The sequence below is a fragment of the Triticum aestivum genome, chromosome 5D (genome assembly GCF_018294505.1).
Source record: "Triticum aestivum cultivar Chinese Spring chromosome 5D, IWGSC CS RefSeq v2.1, whole genome shotgun sequence".
NCBI classification, from domain to species: Eukaryota; Viridiplantae; Streptophyta; class Magnoliopsida; order Poales; family Poaceae; genus Triticum; species Triticum aestivum.
Genome location: NC_057808.1, coordinates 263,591,049 through 263,609,160, shown reverse-complemented (window position 1 = coordinate 263,609,160; position 18,112 = coordinate 263,591,049). Strand labels below are relative to the sequence as shown.

Below are 18,112 nucleotides of genomic sequence, written 5' to 3'. Positions count from 1 at the left end.
GACTTGCATGAAAGGAGGGGGTACGGAGGGATTTTAGGAGCAATGACGTCCCAATTAAATTCAGATCTCAAAGCTCCTGAAATTGCTAGCATGATTTTTGCACGTAAAAATGACTACCCTTCCCCTTAAGAGGCAGGCAGGGAGACATGGCGCCTGCGAATCATACGCATCGGGCAGGGCAGCGAGTACCCGGAGCATATTTTCTTCAGCCAGTGTAGTGCGGTGGCTGGCTAACAACCATAGAGATGGGGCGTCCTTGTTGCAGGGACAGGCAGATGGACATAGACAGTGGTAACAATCACAGAATTCACAGTTCGTTCGCAGGCAGCACTCTCCTCTCACTCACGCTCGCCAAAAGCAGAAAAAGAAAGGAAAGATTAATAATTGGTTAAAGCAGAGGCACACACCCCCACCTACACACCCAGCCCAGCACAGCACCGCATCGATCGTCCTCCTCCATTTGCATTTCCACCCACCACCAAACGCCCCCCGTTCCATCCCTCCCTCCCTCCATCCCAAGAACACCACCACCAAGCAAGATCCAAGCCCCAAGATTGGCCTGGCTTTCTCGGAGCAAGAGCAGCATTTGTAGAGATCGGTCGAGCTGCGGCGGTTGGATCGGCGAGGGAGGGAGCGGCGTGCCGGTGGTGGAAGTGGAAGTGGTTGCGCTCGCTTGCGCAGGAGTGAGGGTCAAGTTCCCTCGGAGCTTTTTCTCCTTTTTCCTTTTCACCACACACCATCCACCTGAAACCCATCCCCATCTGAATCCCCCGACTCCGTCCATCCATCTTCCATCCACGGGTAGAGAGACACAGAGAGGGATTGCAGTACAACCCAAGAAACCATGATGGTGGTGTGGCAGGGGCAGGAGCAGGAGGAGGATTGATCGGCGGTGCTAGCAGGAGTAGTAGTGGCCGCTGCTGTTACTCACCGGTCGCCATCCCCTCTTCCCTTTAATCCTTGCTTCACTCCTCCCCTCCCTCCCTCCCTCCCTCCTGCCTTGTCTTATTGCCTTGTTGCAAGACAAGAAAAGAAACCCGGCCGCATTCCCAACAACAACCCATCTTCTTCTCGGCAGCCGCGGTTGGTGCGTCGTCGCGGTTGTGGTGGTGGTGGTTGTTGTATGATCGGTGGCAGCAGCCGAGATGACAATGGAGCACGGCGAGGATTGCTGCGTCAAGGTGGCGGTCCATGCCCGCCCGCTCATCGGCGACGAGAAGCTGCAGGGCTGTAAGGACTGCGTCACCGTCGTCCCCGGCAAGCCACAGGTATGAACGAGCTTTCTTCACTCAATTTACTAGGCTTTTCCTTCTGTTTTGCTCAGTATGATGGAATGTTTGTGTTTGTGCTTGTGTTTGTGTTGTTTTTTCCTTCTCTTTCTTGCTTTTGGTTCAGAAGGTGGCAGTGCATGTCTCAGTTCAGAGACTAGATTAACTGTTGTTCAATCCAACTCTGCCAGTACGATAAATTCTCTCGTGTTTTCTTATATATCTTGCAAAAAAAGAAAGAAAAAAGAAACCACACGGCTGCGTTTTTTATTCATTTTGTTCCATAAAATTCAGAGACCGGATTGACATTTTCTGCCGATGTTTGAGGATTTCAGCACCAGATTTCGCCAAGAAATAAATAAAAGAAAAAGACCTTCCATCTCCTCTGTTTCTCTCTGTCCGGCTCAAGAACAGCGGAGCTCACGCGAAACCAACCGATCCACCTCAATTTCGGCCATCAAGAACATATCAAATTCAGCGACGAGAATCTAGGTTGCTTGCTTGCTTCCCCGATTTAGCCCCCCGTGACAGAGATGGGCGGCCCCCCTTTTTCTCTCCTCCTTTTTTCGCCACCCCCTGGAGAAAAGAAATTTCCCCTGTCGGCAGTGCCAGAGTTGTTCATATTACATTTCTGGTGCGGAGTTGCGTCCGATCCTGATGGCGTTGGTGCTCTTCTTTATCTGGGCAGGAATCCTGTCAGCATCACGCACTTGCACTCCCGGCTGTTTGTTGATCCGGTCCCTTTCAGCTCTACCAATTAAATTCAAGCTTGTTTCCATTTCTTCTTTGAGAATGATTTTTATCATTTGTTAATCTCCCCAAATTCTGATGGATTGGGTTCTCGGTTCCACCCTGAGCCTGGGTGAGTGAGATCTGGCTTATCTTACTTTCACCGATGTAGTGGTAATATTTTATTTTCTCTTGTGATTCATCTGCATGCATCTCCAGCTGTCAGTGGCACATTCTTCCTGATCTTCCTTGGCTTTCCCACCAATCTCACCTTGATCTCTCTCTCTCTCTCTCTTTGTGTGTGTGTGATGATTTCTTTTTTGGTGAGGCGTTTTTCGGGTCAAGAATCAAGGATAGTTAGATGGAAAGTGACTTTCTTTCCGCCCAACTCTTTATTACTAGCGTTAGCAAGGCAATGATGAGATGCTGTTGTGGTAGTAGTAACTTGGAACCTTTTCTGTTGCTGAATGAATGAATGCAGGTCCAGATCGGCACCCACTCCTTCACCTTCGACCATGTCTACGGCAGCTCCGGCACGCCGTCGACGGCCATGTTCGACGAGTGCGTGGCGCCGCTGGTGGAGGGCCTCTTCCAGGGCTACAACGCCACCGTGCTCGCCTACGGCCAGGTCAGTCAATCATTCATTTTTGCACCCCCAGCCCCATGTGCCATTCATTCAGAGCAAAGACCCATATGATATGATACCTGGACCACCACGTTGGGGGGTGGCAAAAAGCCAGCAGCACATCATGTGGCGCTGCCGGAGCTGCAAACCCTTTTCTCCCAGTCCAGCTCACCTGCTTCTGCCATTATGCATTATGGGGCTCTCTTGCTTGCCCCCACAAGCAAAACCTCAAGCAAATGTCGATTGTTCCTTTGGCAATTTATTTACGGTGGAGTTGAAATGATAAAATCCCGCGAAATGCTGGTCATTTCATTTCAGGTCTGAACTGTTTTCTTTTTTTTTTCTTTTTCTTTTCGACAGACGGGTTCGGGGAAGACGTACACCATGGGGACGGCATGCAAGGAGGGGACGCACGTCGGGATCATTCCGCGAGCCATGGCGGCATTGTTCGACAAGATCGAGAAGCTGAAAAATCAAGTGGACTTCCAGCTACGTGTTTCCTTCATCGAGGTAAACACATGGGAAGCAATGCTCGAACCTGATCAAATGCAGTTGCCTGTCTGAACTGACAGACAGTCCCCTGGAGAATTTATTTGAGTATGCTAAACACTTGTCTTGGACAGATCCTGAAAGAAGAGGTGCGGGATTTGCTTGACCCTGCTACTGTTGCTGCTGGCAAAGTTGAGAATGGCAATGGGCACGCCGGGAAGTTGTCGGTGCCGGGGAAACCTCCGGTGCAGATTCGGGAGGGGTCAAACGGGGTCATTACCCTGTCGGGGTCGACCGAAGTGCATGTCACAACTCAGAAGGAAATGACCACATGCCTTGAACAAGGTTCGCTGAGTCGCGCCACTGGGAGCACCAACATGAACAACCAATCAAGGTTAGCAACATTGGCACAATCATCACCATCTTTTAAAAGATGAAGCCTTTTAATCACTCTCACTCATAACTGATTTCATTTGATGTGATGAAGGAAAACAAGTAAACATCATTCAGATTAGACACACGCAATCAGTGCTGGATACAGTTTCAGATTAGAGAATTATTCATGTTGTTTTAATCAACTTTATGCTTTTTTTTGTTTCGGCATGTAATAGTCGTTCCCATGCCATCTTCACAATCACATTGGAGCAGATGCGCAAAGCAGACCCCATCATGGCATCAGATGGAATGCCTATCGAAGAGATGAATGATGATTATCTATGTGCCAAGCTCCATTTGGTAGATCTTGCGGGGTCGGAACGGGCCAAGCGAACTGGTTCAGATGGCCTTCGGTTCAAGGAAGGTGCGTACTTTGCATGTTTTCCTGTTTTAGACGATCATTGATGCATGATCTCGTCCCCAAACTAAAGGTAATTTACGCCTCATGTCACCAGGTGTTCACATCAACAGAGGACTTCTGGCCCTTGGCAACGTCATAAGTGCTCTTGGAGATGAGAAAAAGAGGAAAGAAGGTGCACATGTACCTTACCGGGACAGCAAACTCACTCGCCTTCTGCAGGTTATATTCTTCACACGCAACTGAACAGATGTGGCTTTAAGTGCCATTGATTTCATAGCTATGTTCTGTTAAATAGGATCAGGTCAACTGCTGCTTCAGCATCAGATGTGGTTTACTTTTTTTTTTGTCCTAATACTAACTACTTCTTATCCACTTCTGTTTTGCGAACAGGACTCACTCGGTGGAAACAGCAAGACTGTAATGATAGGTAATTCATTTTACTGGATACCACTTAATTTCTTATTCTTAATGTTTACAACAATAAGTGCCGATCTCCCACAATATCTAAAGTTCTGTAAAAGTTCCAGAATTGGCATACCAAGGTTCAAAATGTATCATCTTCAGTTCCTTTACTCGGATGTATGAATCCCATGATATGATTTAGTCATTTCATTTAATTTATTTGAAAGAAAAGACATGTTCTTATATATGGTCGTTAAGCTTATATTTTACTAACTGGCCCTACTGAACTTACATTGAACTGACTTATATCTATATTCTCTCCTGCAGCCTGTATTAGTCCAGCAGATATTAATGCTGAAGAAACACTGAACACATTGAAATACGCCAACCGGGCACGTAATATTCAGAACAAGCCAATTGTGAGTTTGTCATCTTTAACCTCCCTAGAAACATATCAAACTACCTACACTTTCTTTATTAAATTGATAAGCTTTTCTCCGTGATGGTTACTTGACTTTTTGCTATTTGCTTCCCTGATTTCCAGGTCAACAGGAATCCTATTGCTGATGAGATGAAAAGGATGCGCCAGCAACTCGAGTACTTGCAAGCAGAGCTAGTTTTAGCTCGCGGAGGAGGAGTAGGATCAGATGATGTTCAGGTAAATGTTTTACAATCTGTTTGCAATGTCATCGGCAAAATTTAGACTGTAGAATGCAATCACTCACACTAAGAATTGGAATAACAAGATATCAATTTTCAGGGTCTCAGGGAAAGGATCTCATGGCTTGAACACACAAATGAAGACCTTTGCCGGGAGCTTTATGGCCTTCGCAACCATGTTCACAGTGATCCATGCGAACCTGAACTACATGTATGTCAATTACTTCTTAAGTGTGTTTTTGGAAATTTTACATTTGTGAACAATGATATACTTGCACTTCCACTGCTCCTTTCACACTATATGTATGTTCTCACAAAGGGAAAACAAGAAACAACATAACATATTGTCTACTACTTTGTTTTCCATGTAGTTGCACTTGAAATGTTATAGCTAGACCATATGTATCTCACTTGTTTTGCTCTTTGTTTCAGAAAACTGTAAGTGGCTACACCAAAGGTGAAGGGCTCAAACGAAGCTTGCAAAGTACGGAGCCATTTGATGTCCTTATGACTGATTCTGTACGAGGTAATCTTAGAATCTTGTAGTTCTTTGGTTGCTTCTCAAACCATGACTAAATCTGAAATTTATCTTTGTTTTCTTGCTATGCTTGTATGGCACTAATTGTCCCTACCTGCAGAAGGCAACCCTAAAGATATTGACGATGAAGTAGCCAAAGAATGGGAACACACAATGCTGCAGGATAGCTTAGGCAAAGAGTTGAATGAATTAAACAAACAACTGGAGAAAAAGGAGGTATGCAACGTGGACACTGAAAACTATTTCACCATGTAAATAAAAAAACCATTTAAAATCAATAAAATGTATACGAGTTAATGTGCACGCACATATGAATATGCATTCACTCCCCAACCCTTTGTTTTGTGGCCTTCTGTTCTATACTAGGATCAGCGGCAAAGCCAACCCTGTCCTTGGTAAAGTTGATTTCAAAATGCATGATTCATGAGGTTGTGAAGGTCATTAATTGTGTGCCAATGATTACTATATTAACTTGAAAGAGCAACACATTATACATACATTATTCTGATCTGTTTCCTGAGTTAACTTTACTCTTGCATTCTGATTATGCTTGCCAATAACCTTACCACAAATTTGTCCCGGACACTTTGCAGTCTGAGATGAAAGGGTATGGACATGATACTGTTGCACTTAAGCAACACTTTGGAAAGAAACTTATGGAACTTGAAGAAGAGAAAAGAGCTGTACAGGTTTGTCATAAAATCTTCAAACTACTATACTCAGTCAAAAACAGTTGCATATCCACGAAAAATGCTAATCTTACAAGGAAATTTGAACACGTTTCAGAAAGAGAGGGACAGGTTGTTGGCTGAAGTTGAAAGCCTAAATGCAGATGGGCAGACACATAAGGTGCGAGATGCCCAACTGCAAAAACTTAAAACCTTTGAAGCACAGGTAAATGGTTCTTCTTAATGTGTTCTAGTAAATTTCACAATCTAGTACATGTTAGTCATAAAATACCGGACCTGCAGATTCTAGAACTCAAGAAAAAGCAGGAGAGCCAAGTTCAACTTCTGAAAGAAAAGCAGAAGAGTGATGAAGCTGCTAAGAAACTGCAAGAAGAAATCCATTTTATAAAGTCACAGAAGGTTGCCTTTCCTTTGTCAGCTTGTCTGTGATAACTGCATCATTTTCTACATCATTTCTATGTATTGTTAATAATACTTCATTCATATTAATGCAATCTTTTATGGTTTCAGGTTCAACTACAACACAAGATCAAACAAGAAGCAGAACAGTTCCGGCAATGGAAGGCTTCCCGTGAAAAAGAACTTTTGCAGGTATGGATAGTTCGTTGCATAGTTAGTGCAAATACTGCAGAATTACTGTGTGGCAGATTGTAGTTCAATCCAAATGTGGGCCATGTAACATGATGGGCATTTTTATCATAGCTTACTTAGATATGCATGCTTCTCTTTGTTTGCAGGGGCACCCTAGCACATGAACAAACGTATTTTCAGAAATGATCTACTTCTAATCTTATAATATGGCCTTTAAACGTTGAATAAGATTAAGTTAGATATTTAGAGTTGGTATGCGTGCAGTGTTTATGATGCTTCTGTTGTAATATTTTTATAGATTGAATCGGGTATTCCAGAGATCATTTTGAGAAGCATGGTTTTCATTCTGTTTCCTATATGCAGTTGCGGAAGGAGGGACGAAGAAATGAGTATGAACGCCACAAACTTCAAGCACTTACTCAGAGGCAAAAATTGGTAAGTTTGGCATGCTTGTTTTTGTTGATCCGGTGCTTATTGAGTAGTGATGTCCCTTCAAGACTGATAAATGTCAAAACCAAGAAATACGATGAAGGACATAACTAGCAAAAGGCTCTTTATATACTGCCTCTGATCCATAATAAGTGTTGGAGTTTTGAACTGAGGTTGAACCTTAGTTCAAAGCTGCGACACTTATTTTGGATTGGAGAGAGTATTATACATCAGTTGAATAACAATACAGCACTTTTTGTATTATAGGTTCTTCAAAGGAAGACTGAAGAAGCTGCCATGGCTACCAAAAGGCTGAAAGAGATACTTGAAGCTCGGAAATCTTCAGGGCGTGATAATTCAGGTACCTCTCTCAGTCTCTCTGCATCATGACATTATTATTTGCAGCATAATTAATACTTCCTATCTAACAACACTCCAATGTTCTTCTTTCCTCCAAAAATAGCTGGCATGAATGGCACTTCTCCTGGCTCTCATGTAAGATTTATTCATACTTTCCCTACAAATTCCGATGTTTATTTCGCACATACCCCTCAACATATTCTTTTGTAAAACAGATGAGTGAGAAATCGTTGCAAAAGTGGCTAGATCAAGAGTTAGAAGTCATGGTTCATGTCCACGAAGTCCGAAACGAATACGAGAAACAGTCTCAATTGTATGTGTTGTGTGGTTCATTTTTGCTACGCAATTGTTTATTGCAGATACAGTTTACATTTTTTGCATAAATTATGACTATTTCAAAATAATATGGTTTTAAAGGCGTGCTTTACTTGGCGAGGAGCTTGCCATTTTGAAGAAAGAAGATGCTAGTCCGCCAAGAGGGAAGAATGGAAACTCAAGGTAATTGTTCTCTCCTTGTTTTCTTATGTACTCAAGGTATCTTTCCATCACATAATCTATTTATTATCACAGTAGTTAAGCCCATGCAAAATAAGTTTCCTGTTACTGTGTCCAGATCTACAATCCAATTTCTTGTAAATACGATTGAACATATTTAGTTCGCAATTTCCCATACTGTATTCAGGACTTCTAAATGGCCATGCATGTCTTGACTGCTACTCTTTTTCGCAGGACAAATACCTTGTCACCAAATGCCCGACAAGCTAGGATAGCATCACTTGAGAGCATGGTCACAATCTCTTCAAATACTCTTGTCGCGATGGCTTCTCAACTTTCAGAGGCTGAGGAAAGAGAGCGTGCTTTCTCGGGGCGTGGTCGTTGGAATCAGTTGCGGTCAATGGGAGAAGCAAAGAGTTTGCTGCAGTACATCTTTAGTGTGGCTGCGGATGCAAGGTTATTATGGCATCTTCATGGTCTCATACTATGGCATCAACTTCTGTGAAGGAAACAAAATATCATCCATCATCCATATTAGACTTCATCATTTGTACACCCTGAAACTAAAGATACCCTTCTTTTCTATTCCCTCTGTAAACTAATATAAGAGCGTTTAGATCACTAAAATAGTGATCTAAACACTCTTATATTAGTTTACGGAGGGAGTAAGAGATAGCTGATAGTAAACCCAAACTTAAAATTTTGGTTTATCATTTTCTTTCAAGAGTTACAATACGTCATGGATGAATGAAACAGAGACACTTAGCCTTTTTGTGATTTTTTTCCTTCTGAAAGTTCGATTCTTTCGGAGCCAACTTCATTAATATATTATCTTGAAACAAAGAGTGATATTCTCTTTGTTGCTGAAAACAGATGTGAAGTAAGGGAAAAACAAATTGAGATCAAGGAAATGAAGGAGCAAAGGACAGAGCTTGTGGGCATCCTTCGACACAGTGAATCACGCAGGAAGGAACTTGAAAAGCAGAGCAAGCAGAAAGAGCAGACAGCTCCCATGGCTACTACACCTCCGGTGCGATTTCTCACAGCTTGCAACCATATGAATCCTTCAAACCATACATTTGATCAATGAACAGCATGGATAAACATCTACTCCCTTTTGTCCCAAATATAAATAATTTTTAGATTCTATTTCTATAGCAGTCCAACATTTTCAGATTTTACCACCAATACAGAGAGAATTGTCGACATTAACAACAACAACAAATTGATACTAGTAGGACCATAATGAAATATAATTTAATAATATACAATCATCTATTTTAAAAGAAGCATGTTTTCAAATAATTCGTTGGTAATGTGTCCAAGACGATCTACATTTAGGGTCAGACTGACTATAACACAGCTTAGAGTTTTCAGGAAAAAAAAAACAATTGCTATAAGACATGGGACCTGATTTTGATCATGGACATTCGACATATAGCATGCATTAATGAATTTCCATAAACCTTGTAGGGAAGCATAAATGGCTCCGCCAAGCACACTGCAGATGACTCCAACACGCCACTATCGCCGGTTGCAGTTCCCGCACAGAAGCAGCTGAAGTACTCTGCTGGAATTGTAAATAGCCCCAGCAAAGGCGTAGCTGCATTGAACAAACAACTCAAGGTTTTACATCTCACAGTCTGATAGCTCCTTTTGCCTTGCCATGTCTCTCTGTCTCATATACATTCCTGGTTGATGATCTTCAATGCAGATGGTTCCTATTGCGCAGTTGCCTGTCGGCAAGAAGGTTTCGATATCAGGGCAATCAGGGAAACTCTGGAGATGGAAAAGGAGCCACCACCAGTGGCTACTGCAGTTCAAGTGGAAGTGGCAGAAGCCCTGGAAACTGTCGGAAATGATCCGCCACAGCGACGAAACGATCACGAGGGCCAGGCCCAGACCCCAGTTACTTATCACTCATAAACCTCAGAAAGTGATGTGAAACAGGCTTCTCTTTTTTTCCGGCTTCACATTGACTGACACGGTTGGTTCGCGGACCTACACAGCTAACAATGCAGCTAAAGGCTTGATGGGATCTCCTTCGTGCTTCGTTTTTACCTAGCCACGGGATCGACAAGTATATGTTCTTCATAGGGTGACCTGTCTTTGGGTGTAAATTTCCTGTGCCTATAAAGTGAGATGTGAATGTAGAGGTGGTGGAGTTAGTGAGTGAGTGAGTGGCCACCATTCTTCCTGGAAGAAGTGAGCGCGAGGTTTCATGTTTTCAGCCATCCTTGGTCTCACTGGAGAGATGCCAACAGTTGGTGTGCTCTTTCTACATAAAGATTTGCAAGAAGGATGGTGGAAGTTGGATGCCTTGTGCTTGTTTCCTTTATAGTATTATTTTCTGTATGTTTGTACTGAAAGTGGCAAGTTGAATGACTCTGGTTTGGTTTGTTAGGAATTATATTGATCTGACACAGCAACTTGCGCCCCTGTATTTGTCAACTCTTGCGTTTGCTGTGCATCAGTGATGTTGCGAGTTATTACAGGTTACATTCGACCAAACCATTACTAAAAATGATAGGAATAAGCGATAATATACTGCAACTTCGCTTATTGTTCAGTCAACGTACACTGATGTTCAGAGAACACAGACAGAAGAAAAACTAGTTGCAGAAAGGGAACAAGAAAAACAGAGATTGCTCTAAACTTCTAAAAGTAAAATGGCTGCGTGCGTCAAACCCTTGTATGCCACTGCAAAAGGGAAACTGAAACCCTCAATTGTAACTCGTTATGTCAACGCGTGTGTCAGTGACACAAGGCGAGTTTACAGAACTTTACGGTGGAATACTGGGATTTATATGATCCCATCAAGGAATTAAGGCAGTGGTTAAATATCAAAGAAGGATGGGAGAAATTCTTGACGGAGAGCAATTTGCAATAGCATTCTCAACTTGAGGATTTGCAGCAATTGCAAGGCTAATCCGTCGTAGTCTAGGTGGTTAGGATACTCGGTTCTCACCCGAGAGACCCGGGTTCAAGTCCCGGCGACGGAAAATCATTTTTGGTGAATACTACTATAAACTCACTCCAAGTAAGAGATCAATCAATAATATTCAAACATCTTTTTCGTATCAAAAGTATTCATAGTAGTTCATACGGTTGAGTAATAGCCAAGACAAATAATATTCAAACATCTTTTTCGTATCAAAAGTATTCATAGTAGTTCATACGGTTGAGTAATAGCCAAGACAATCGAAGCTTAGGACATTTTAGTACTTGACTGGCAGCATCGATGCTGTTCTTAAATGCAAATACCGCTGGTCAAACTATCTGTGTTGTGTTAACTTAGTGCTTACTTTACATAGTACTTAAACTACTAATACCGCATTGCCAATACTTCAGACGACCTCAACACCCACCCAGCAAAGTCAGCTATGTGCCTGCCTGTCATAACAAGAGCAGCGTATGGTAAGCATTTATTTAGATAAAAAGAACAGCTATAGCACCAAAAACAAAATTTCATAAACTGGATAAAAAACTTGTATAGACTAATGGAAAGTCTGTCAACTCTTAAAAAAATCATATCATCCAGTCATAAGGTTTATGTTCATAGATGAGTTTTATAGGCTTGGTGCAAACAAGACTGACGACCTCCATTCTTTTACGGTAGTGTTGTACACGTATAGATGTATCTGGTTTACAATGTGTGCAGTCTCGCGTTCACCGTTCAAACTAGACCACACTTTTGTTTTCACAACCAAGGAAACCTTAAGTTCTACAGTAAGCATCTAGCAAGCTGCTTGCAGCGATAAGCAGACAGTAGGTCCATCCTGCAAAACTGGTATCCTTCAGACATGAGGTTTATATTCATAGATGAGTTCTTGGTACAAACAAAACTGACGACCTCCATTCTTTTAGGGTACTGTCGTACACGTGTAGATGTATCTGGCTTACAATGTGTTTAGTCTTGCGTTCACCGTTCAAACTATATCATACTTCTGCATTTTCGACTAAGGAAATCGTAAACTCTGCAGCAAGCATTTACCATTGAATCCAAAACGCGCAAGTATGGCAAGAGATACAAAGTTACTCACTCGTAGGTCGTAGCAATTAGGCTATGAGCATCAAAATAAAGTTAACAAAAGGAGATCAGAAACATCACCAGTTAAGTGGGGCTTCATTTCACATTCCATCCACTCAGCCGCTTCCTGGGATTGGAGCATGCGTCTCCTGTCGTCGACTGGCGAGGTATTCTTCGTAGTCTGAATCACTTTCAGATTCGCTAATCCATCCATAGCAGGGACGCCTTGCTCTACTAGTTCTTGTAGCTGCAGGACGTGCCATTGTAGCCTCAGGAGCAGGCGGGTTGATGAGCATAGGGTCTACTCCCTCAACTGATAACTCAGTCCCAGGTGGCATCTCATTGTGCATGTCCACAATTGGCATGTCACTTGCTGTTGGTGCCTCAGAGATTGCTGCTTCCTTTTGCTGCATTACACACCAACCAAGACAAGTTAAGAATTGCACCCAAAGCCTCAGTTTAGAGCTAAACATGAAATTATATCACAACAGCTGAACTAAAGTTGGGTACAACAGGGAACACACTTTTGTCAACCCAGAATGCATATACAAATATACTCCATGGTGAAGTATTTTTGGCTACCCCACAATTCTTCTGGCAATGAAGCACGACTCCAGTTCTAACTCAAAGACATCCAAACAACTTATATTCAAGAGATTCAATTCCAATTGCCTAATTATGGGCTCAATTCCATGAACCAGACAGGGTTTAAAAGGGAATTCTACTGCTTCATGATGGAACGCAACTTAAAATGCACGACCCAGTTCACCAGCCAACTGTATCAGCATAAATGCAGAAATCAAACAAATAATTTGTTTTCATCTGGCTTCTTATGTATAACTAAGCTTTTATGTCAAGAACGCATCGAAATGTAAAAGGTAATTACCAGAAAATAAGGAAATTATGAGAGAACGTATGGACAATCAAGGGCGAAGAAATCAACTGCAACAAAAAATGCATCAATCATAGAAATAAGTGAACCCTACTAAACTCCATTTTGGCCTACTCAACCTCCGTATACCATGTTATTCTAACACTAGAGAGCTTTTTCGTGAATAATACATAACTACAGCTAAGATAACTAAAACAGCAAGCAATGGGCAAAGAACGTGTTAGTTTGTAAACACTTGGACCAAAACCTGAAGCCTAAGGGCATCTCTAGCAGACCCCTCAAAAGTTATATTTGAGAGAGAAATTTCTGTTTTGAGGGGTTACGTGCTATCTAGCAGATCCCTCGAACCTTTACTTCCTCAAAAATTTGACTTTGTATCCCTTAAAAGTTTCCCCAATTGCCTATTTTTAGTCCAGAGAAGCCACTTCTCAGGATAAGAGCACCTCTAACCGACCCTATAATTTAGAGGAAAAGTCCGAGTATATTTGGAGTATATTATAAGGAGTTAAAGGGTGGCCGTTTCTAACCGATCCTCTATATTTAAGTCCCTACAAAAATTCTTTTAGCCTTGTCACATACATTTCAAACAATTGCATACTATTTCATCAATCATTTAGGGGATCTGCTAGATTTAGAAAAGTTTAATCCGTTAAAAATTATAAGGAAATGAGATAAGAGATACATTTTGGACTTTTAGGATAGGGGATCTGCTAGAGATGGCCTAACATACAATAGAGTAGCCTTCATAACTTAGTGTGCTGCTACTTACGGAAAGAAATTAATGAACGAATTGTATGGATAAAAAAGAAGTTGCATCAACGAGCTATAATGATTAACTAGTAGAGAACAAACTTGTAGCTTTGTTATGAAATGAAATGCATCCCTCCTATTTTCTTTAAACCGTTAAAAGGAACTCCGAATTTTCAGTGCATTGGGAAACTCAAACTGTGTACATGTTGTCACTTGGAATACATTAAAAGTACAGATCAATCGACCCAAAAAGTAAGATCGGGAACATGAAGATTAATTGTGTTTCTGTTAAAGAAAGAGGCAAACCAAATTGATGGATGAAACATGAAAACTAATCAGGAACAAGATCCACGCGTGTGAGACAGGCACAAGAAATGGCATTGAAAAGGGAGCTCACTTTAGGCTCCTCACGCTGCTGCTCTTCCTGCTCCTGCTTCTCAAATAGCGCGTCTTGCACGACCCGGTAGTCATCTTCCTTTAGGAACGATGAAGCATCCTCCCCATAGACCTGATCAGAGCAAACCACCAAATCATGACCTTGGAACCACAAGGAAGAATCTCACAAACTAGTGTCGACCGATCAACTCCTCAATCGGTTGAGGAAACCGCGGTAATAGAGAAAGGGAAGAAGCAACATAGATGCTCCCAGCAGAATGCCGATCTCTGGGACAGTGTTCGAGGTTATTGAACCCAGCAGACAACACTGGGATTCGGGTGCGACAGAGAGGCGGAAAAGGGCGAGGGAAGGGAACCTCGATGAGTTGCCCGACGGTGCTGCGGATGTCGGCCTCCGCGTAGCCCATCCGTCCGAAGTGGTCGATGGCCCCGTGCAACAGCTGGTCCGCCTTCGTCGGCCTCCCGCCCCCACCTCCGCGCCCGCGCCCGCGCCGCCCCGACATTGCTGGGGGTTTCTCCTCTTCTTGTGAACTTGGGGTTTTCCTCTTGTTGGCTGTAGAGTAGAACGGGGAATGGCTCGCAGGGCTTTTGCGTGAGGTTGTATCAGCAAAGCTTCGCCCACGCACCATTTCGGGACCGTTGGATCTGTGAAGGAAGGTCAGGATCCATCCCCGGTGTCTAATTTCTTGTGTGATGAGATGAAATCACCCTGAAATCAGAAGATTTAGGCCAGATTTGAAATGCAGTAATTGGAAAAGTGTAGAAATACAACAAAAATATGCTATGACTTGCTGAATTCACAGGAAACAAAACCAGGGAATTATTGAGAATAAACCCCATTTTTGCAAGGGAGGATCTTGGGCTGGGGCTCCAGCCCAATTACTATCTTAATAATGTTTTTGTTTGTCATGAAAGGATTTATGATTTTTAAGGGATATTAAAAGTATGCATCATTTTCATCGTTGATGTATCATCAAAACTATGTCTCTTATTGGAATATATTTAAGAGATGTTTTTTAGACTATATGTGGTATTGCTCTTTCGCTAGATGTGGAGCAGCAGTTATTAACGGGAAGAGATACGATAGAATTGTCACACCATCGCAGGGACGCGGTCACGGGTGCCCTGAAAGTTGGCGATGAAGCGCTCGCGAAGGTCATCCCAAGAGGACATTGATCCCTCCGGGAGGTGCATGAGCCAGGAGCGCGCGCCGTCCTTGAGGGCCATGGGGAACCAGCTTGCCATGACCTTGTCGTCACCATTCGCCGCCTCGATGCTCAGCGAGTAGAGCTCGAGGAACTCCGCAGGGTTAGGGGTGCCGTCGTAGCGTGGTGGTAGGTCTGGCTTGAACTTGCTGGGCCAGGCGACGCGGCACAGTTCCGGGGTGAAGGCGCGGCAGCCCGCCGCACTCACGGGCGCGGCGCGCACGGGGGGAGCTTGGTCTTGACGTCCGCGCGCCGCTGCCTCCGGCAGCGCGTGGTCTTGATGCTGGCACGGTGGTGCTGGGAGCGCACGTGCGTCACCTTGTGGCCGCTGCACCACTTGGCAGCTTGCCTCATCGCGCGCCGGGCCCCACGCGGCGGGTCACGCGGTTGCGCATCGCGCCTAGGCTCGTGGTCGGCGCCGCGCAGAGGAGGAGGAGGAGGCGTGCTATGGGCTACGACGCCCGCCTGGGATGGCGGGGGACGGAGTGAGCGAGACGGCGCAGGGACCTCGCCGTCGGTGTTGACAAGCTCGGAGATGCGACCAAGTCAGTAGTCGTAGCGGTCGTTGGCAGGGCGGTAGCGCAGTAGCTCGCGCGCCATGAGCGGCGCAGCCTACGTGTTCGCCGGCCCGTGGCGGACGTGGGAGGACGACGCCGTGGCAGGAGTGGGCGACAGAGTGGCGGTGCGGCCATCACGCCGCACGGAGGGTGGCAGCAATGAATTCTGTTGCTCGTGAGCAGCAGGGTCAGTGGCAGCGTTAGATGCGGGAGAAGCAGAGCGGCAAGGGACGCCATGGCCCACGGGCGCCGTCTAGGCGACGCAAGCAGCCCGGCGCTTGGCGCGGACTCGGCGTGTGTCGGCCATGGGAGCGACGAAGCAAAGACGAAGCGGGATCGGAAGGAGGATTTCGACACGCCCCTACCTGGCGTGCCAAATGTCGGATTCAGAGCTCCGCAGACCCAAGAAGGTTCAAACTCTGGGGCGTGAGCGAAGATCTCAACCAGCTCAAGCCTCAAGCTCACCACCCCATAGCCTAGCCTCATCGAGTTCGCGCGAGCAGGGAAGAAGATGAACACATCAGTTTACCCAGGTTTGGTCCACCTTGCAATGTAAAATGGTGGATTGCCCTCACGAGGGGGGGGGGGTTGAGGATGAACTAGTACAGTGGATGAGCAGCCTCGCGAGGGCTCGAGTGGTGTGGGTAGAATGGATCTATCTGGGGTTCGATCCGGGGATTTTTCTCTACGGTGATGGCTAGCCTATCTTTATAGTGGCCTTGGTCCTCTTCCCTCAAAACTTAGGCGGGAAGGGATTCCACAACGGCCAATTTGAAAGGGGACAAGAAGTACATCTAATCCTGTCGAAAGGCAGTCTTCGCCTACAAAGCTTCTGGTCATGATGCAGAGGTGGGTGTCGATGTCAAAACCGGATCTCGGGTAGGGGGTCCCAAACTGTGCGTCTAAGGTCGATGGTAACAGAAGACGGGGGACACGATGTTTACCCAGGTTCGGGCCCTCTCTATGGAGGTAATACCCTACTTCCTGCTTGATTGATCTTGATGAATATGAGTATTACAAGAGTTGATCTACCACAAGATTGAGATGGCTAAACCCTAAAAGCCTAGCCTGTATGACTATGGTAATGAGTCTATCCTCCTCCGGACTAAGTCCTCCGGTTTATATAGACACCGGGAGGATCTAGGGTTACACAAGGTCGGTTACAAAGAAAGGAATCTACATATTCGGTCGCCAAGCTTGCCTACCATGCCAAGGAGAGTCCCATCCGGACACGGGTGCAGTCTTCGGTCTTCATATCTTCACAGCCCATCAGTCCGGCCCATGGCTAACAGGCCGGACGCCCGAGGACCCGTTAGTCCAGGACTCCCTCAGTAGCCCCTGAACCTGGCTTCAATGACAAGGTATCCGGCGCGTAGGTCTGTCTTCGACATTGCAAGGCGGGTTCCCTTCTTTCCGGATACTCCACAATGGTCTTCGGACGACCGAGTTCAACTCGGCGGCACAAGCAGCATATACTTCCACAAAGGGCATAATAATTTATAAGTCCAATCCTCTGGCAACTTTTCACAACATGACATCATGTCAGTCCGGTCATTATTTCGAACCGTTGTCTCGCCTGCGGCCCCATGTTCCAAGACGTGGTTGTCATTGGCACGTCTTATCCAAGCAGAGATCATGTCCCCTTATTAAGGGATTCTTTTATCAGCACAGACGTGGGTAACCCAACCGTCCTTAGGGTACAACTCCCTGGGAATAGGCAAATTTTAAGGCCCGGGAGGAGGCGTTTGATATTCTCGGCCTTTATAAAGGGGCACAGACCCGCCTTTCCTCTCCACGCTCGCTTCTTCCTCGACTCTTTCTACCTCGAGTTCCAACACCCAGGTTTCACCCTCCGCAAGCCTTAGTCATGTCCGGATCCAGCCATCAAGGCTGGTGGGTGGCTTCTTCTGTCACAGAGGAGGATATCGCGAAGCTTCGGGCAGCTAGATATCTGCCCGCGGAAATCCTCCATCGGCTTCCCGCGGAGGGGCAGGTTATCCCTATCCCTAGATCTGGAGAGAGGGTCGTATTCGTTTCCCACTTCCTCTGAGGATTAGGGTTCGCCCTTAATCCCTTCGTCCGGGGGCTTATGTTCTATTATGGACTAGATTTTCATGATCTCGCCCCAAACTCTGTTCTTCTCATCTCGGCGTTTATCGTCACGTGCGAAGCCTTCCTCCGAACTCCTCCACACTTCGGCTTGTGGCTCAA

At 44.9% G+C, this 18,112-nt stretch overlaps 2 protein-coding genes and 1 non-coding gene across 5 annotated transcripts; 2 read left to right on the top strand and 1 right to left on the bottom strand.

Annotated features, from left to right (window-relative positions):
* The first annotated feature begins 414 nt into the window (after positions 1-414).
* Positions 415-10,522, top strand: LOC123120708 (kinesin-like protein KIN-4A). Of its 2 annotated transcripts, none has more exons than XM_044540697.1 (25): positions 415-1,268; positions 2,479-2,625; positions 2,983-3,132; positions 3,246-3,505; positions 3,723-3,910; positions 4,002-4,126; positions 4,298-4,334; positions 4,637-4,728; positions 4,854-4,967; positions 5,070-5,180; positions 5,402-5,495; positions 5,611-5,723; positions 6,101-6,196; positions 6,294-6,401; positions 6,479-6,595; positions 6,707-6,787; positions 7,151-7,222; positions 7,484-7,577; positions 7,680-7,711; positions 7,792-7,889; positions 7,994-8,074; positions 8,306-8,527; positions 8,945-9,101; positions 9,545-9,697; positions 9,786-10,522. In XM_044540697.1, the coding sequence occupies exons 1-25, from the start codon at positions 1,146-1,148 to the stop codon at positions 10,014-10,016; spliced, it is 3,096 nt and encodes a 1,031-aa protein (XP_044396632.1). In that variant the 5' UTR covers positions 415-1,145; the 3' UTR covers positions 10,017-10,522. The 2 variants fall into 2 exon arrangements, with proteins under 2 accessions (XP_044396632.1, XP_044396631.1); XM_044540696.1 differs by having other exon boundaries at positions 416-1,268; positions 5,608-5,723.
* Positions 10,523-11,000: 478 nt separating this feature from the next.
* On the top strand, positions 11,001-11,073 carry TRNAE-CUC (transfer RNA glutamic acid (anticodon CUC)). Its single transcript has one exon. It is a non-coding gene; the product is annotated as a tRNA-Glu (tRNA).
* A 111-nt stretch (positions 11,074-11,184) lies between these two features.
* Positions 11,185-14,783, bottom strand: LOC123124639 (uncharacterized). Of its 2 annotated transcripts, none has more exons than XM_044545225.1 (4): positions 14,496-14,783; positions 14,141-14,251; positions 12,183-12,508; positions 11,185-11,464 (listed from the first exon to the last, which is right to left on the bottom strand). In XM_044545225.1, exons 1-3 carry the CDS (start codon positions 14,766-14,768, stop codon positions 12,218-12,220), a joined length of 675 nt encoding a protein of 224 aa, XP_044401160.1. In that variant the 5' UTR covers positions 14,769-14,783; the 3' UTR covers positions 11,185-11,464; positions 12,183-12,217. The 2 variants fall into 2 exon arrangements, with proteins under 2 accessions (XP_044401160.1, XP_044401161.1); XM_044545226.1 differs by having other exon boundaries at positions 11,185-11,460.
* Positions 14,784-18,112: the final 3,329 nt, after the last annotated feature.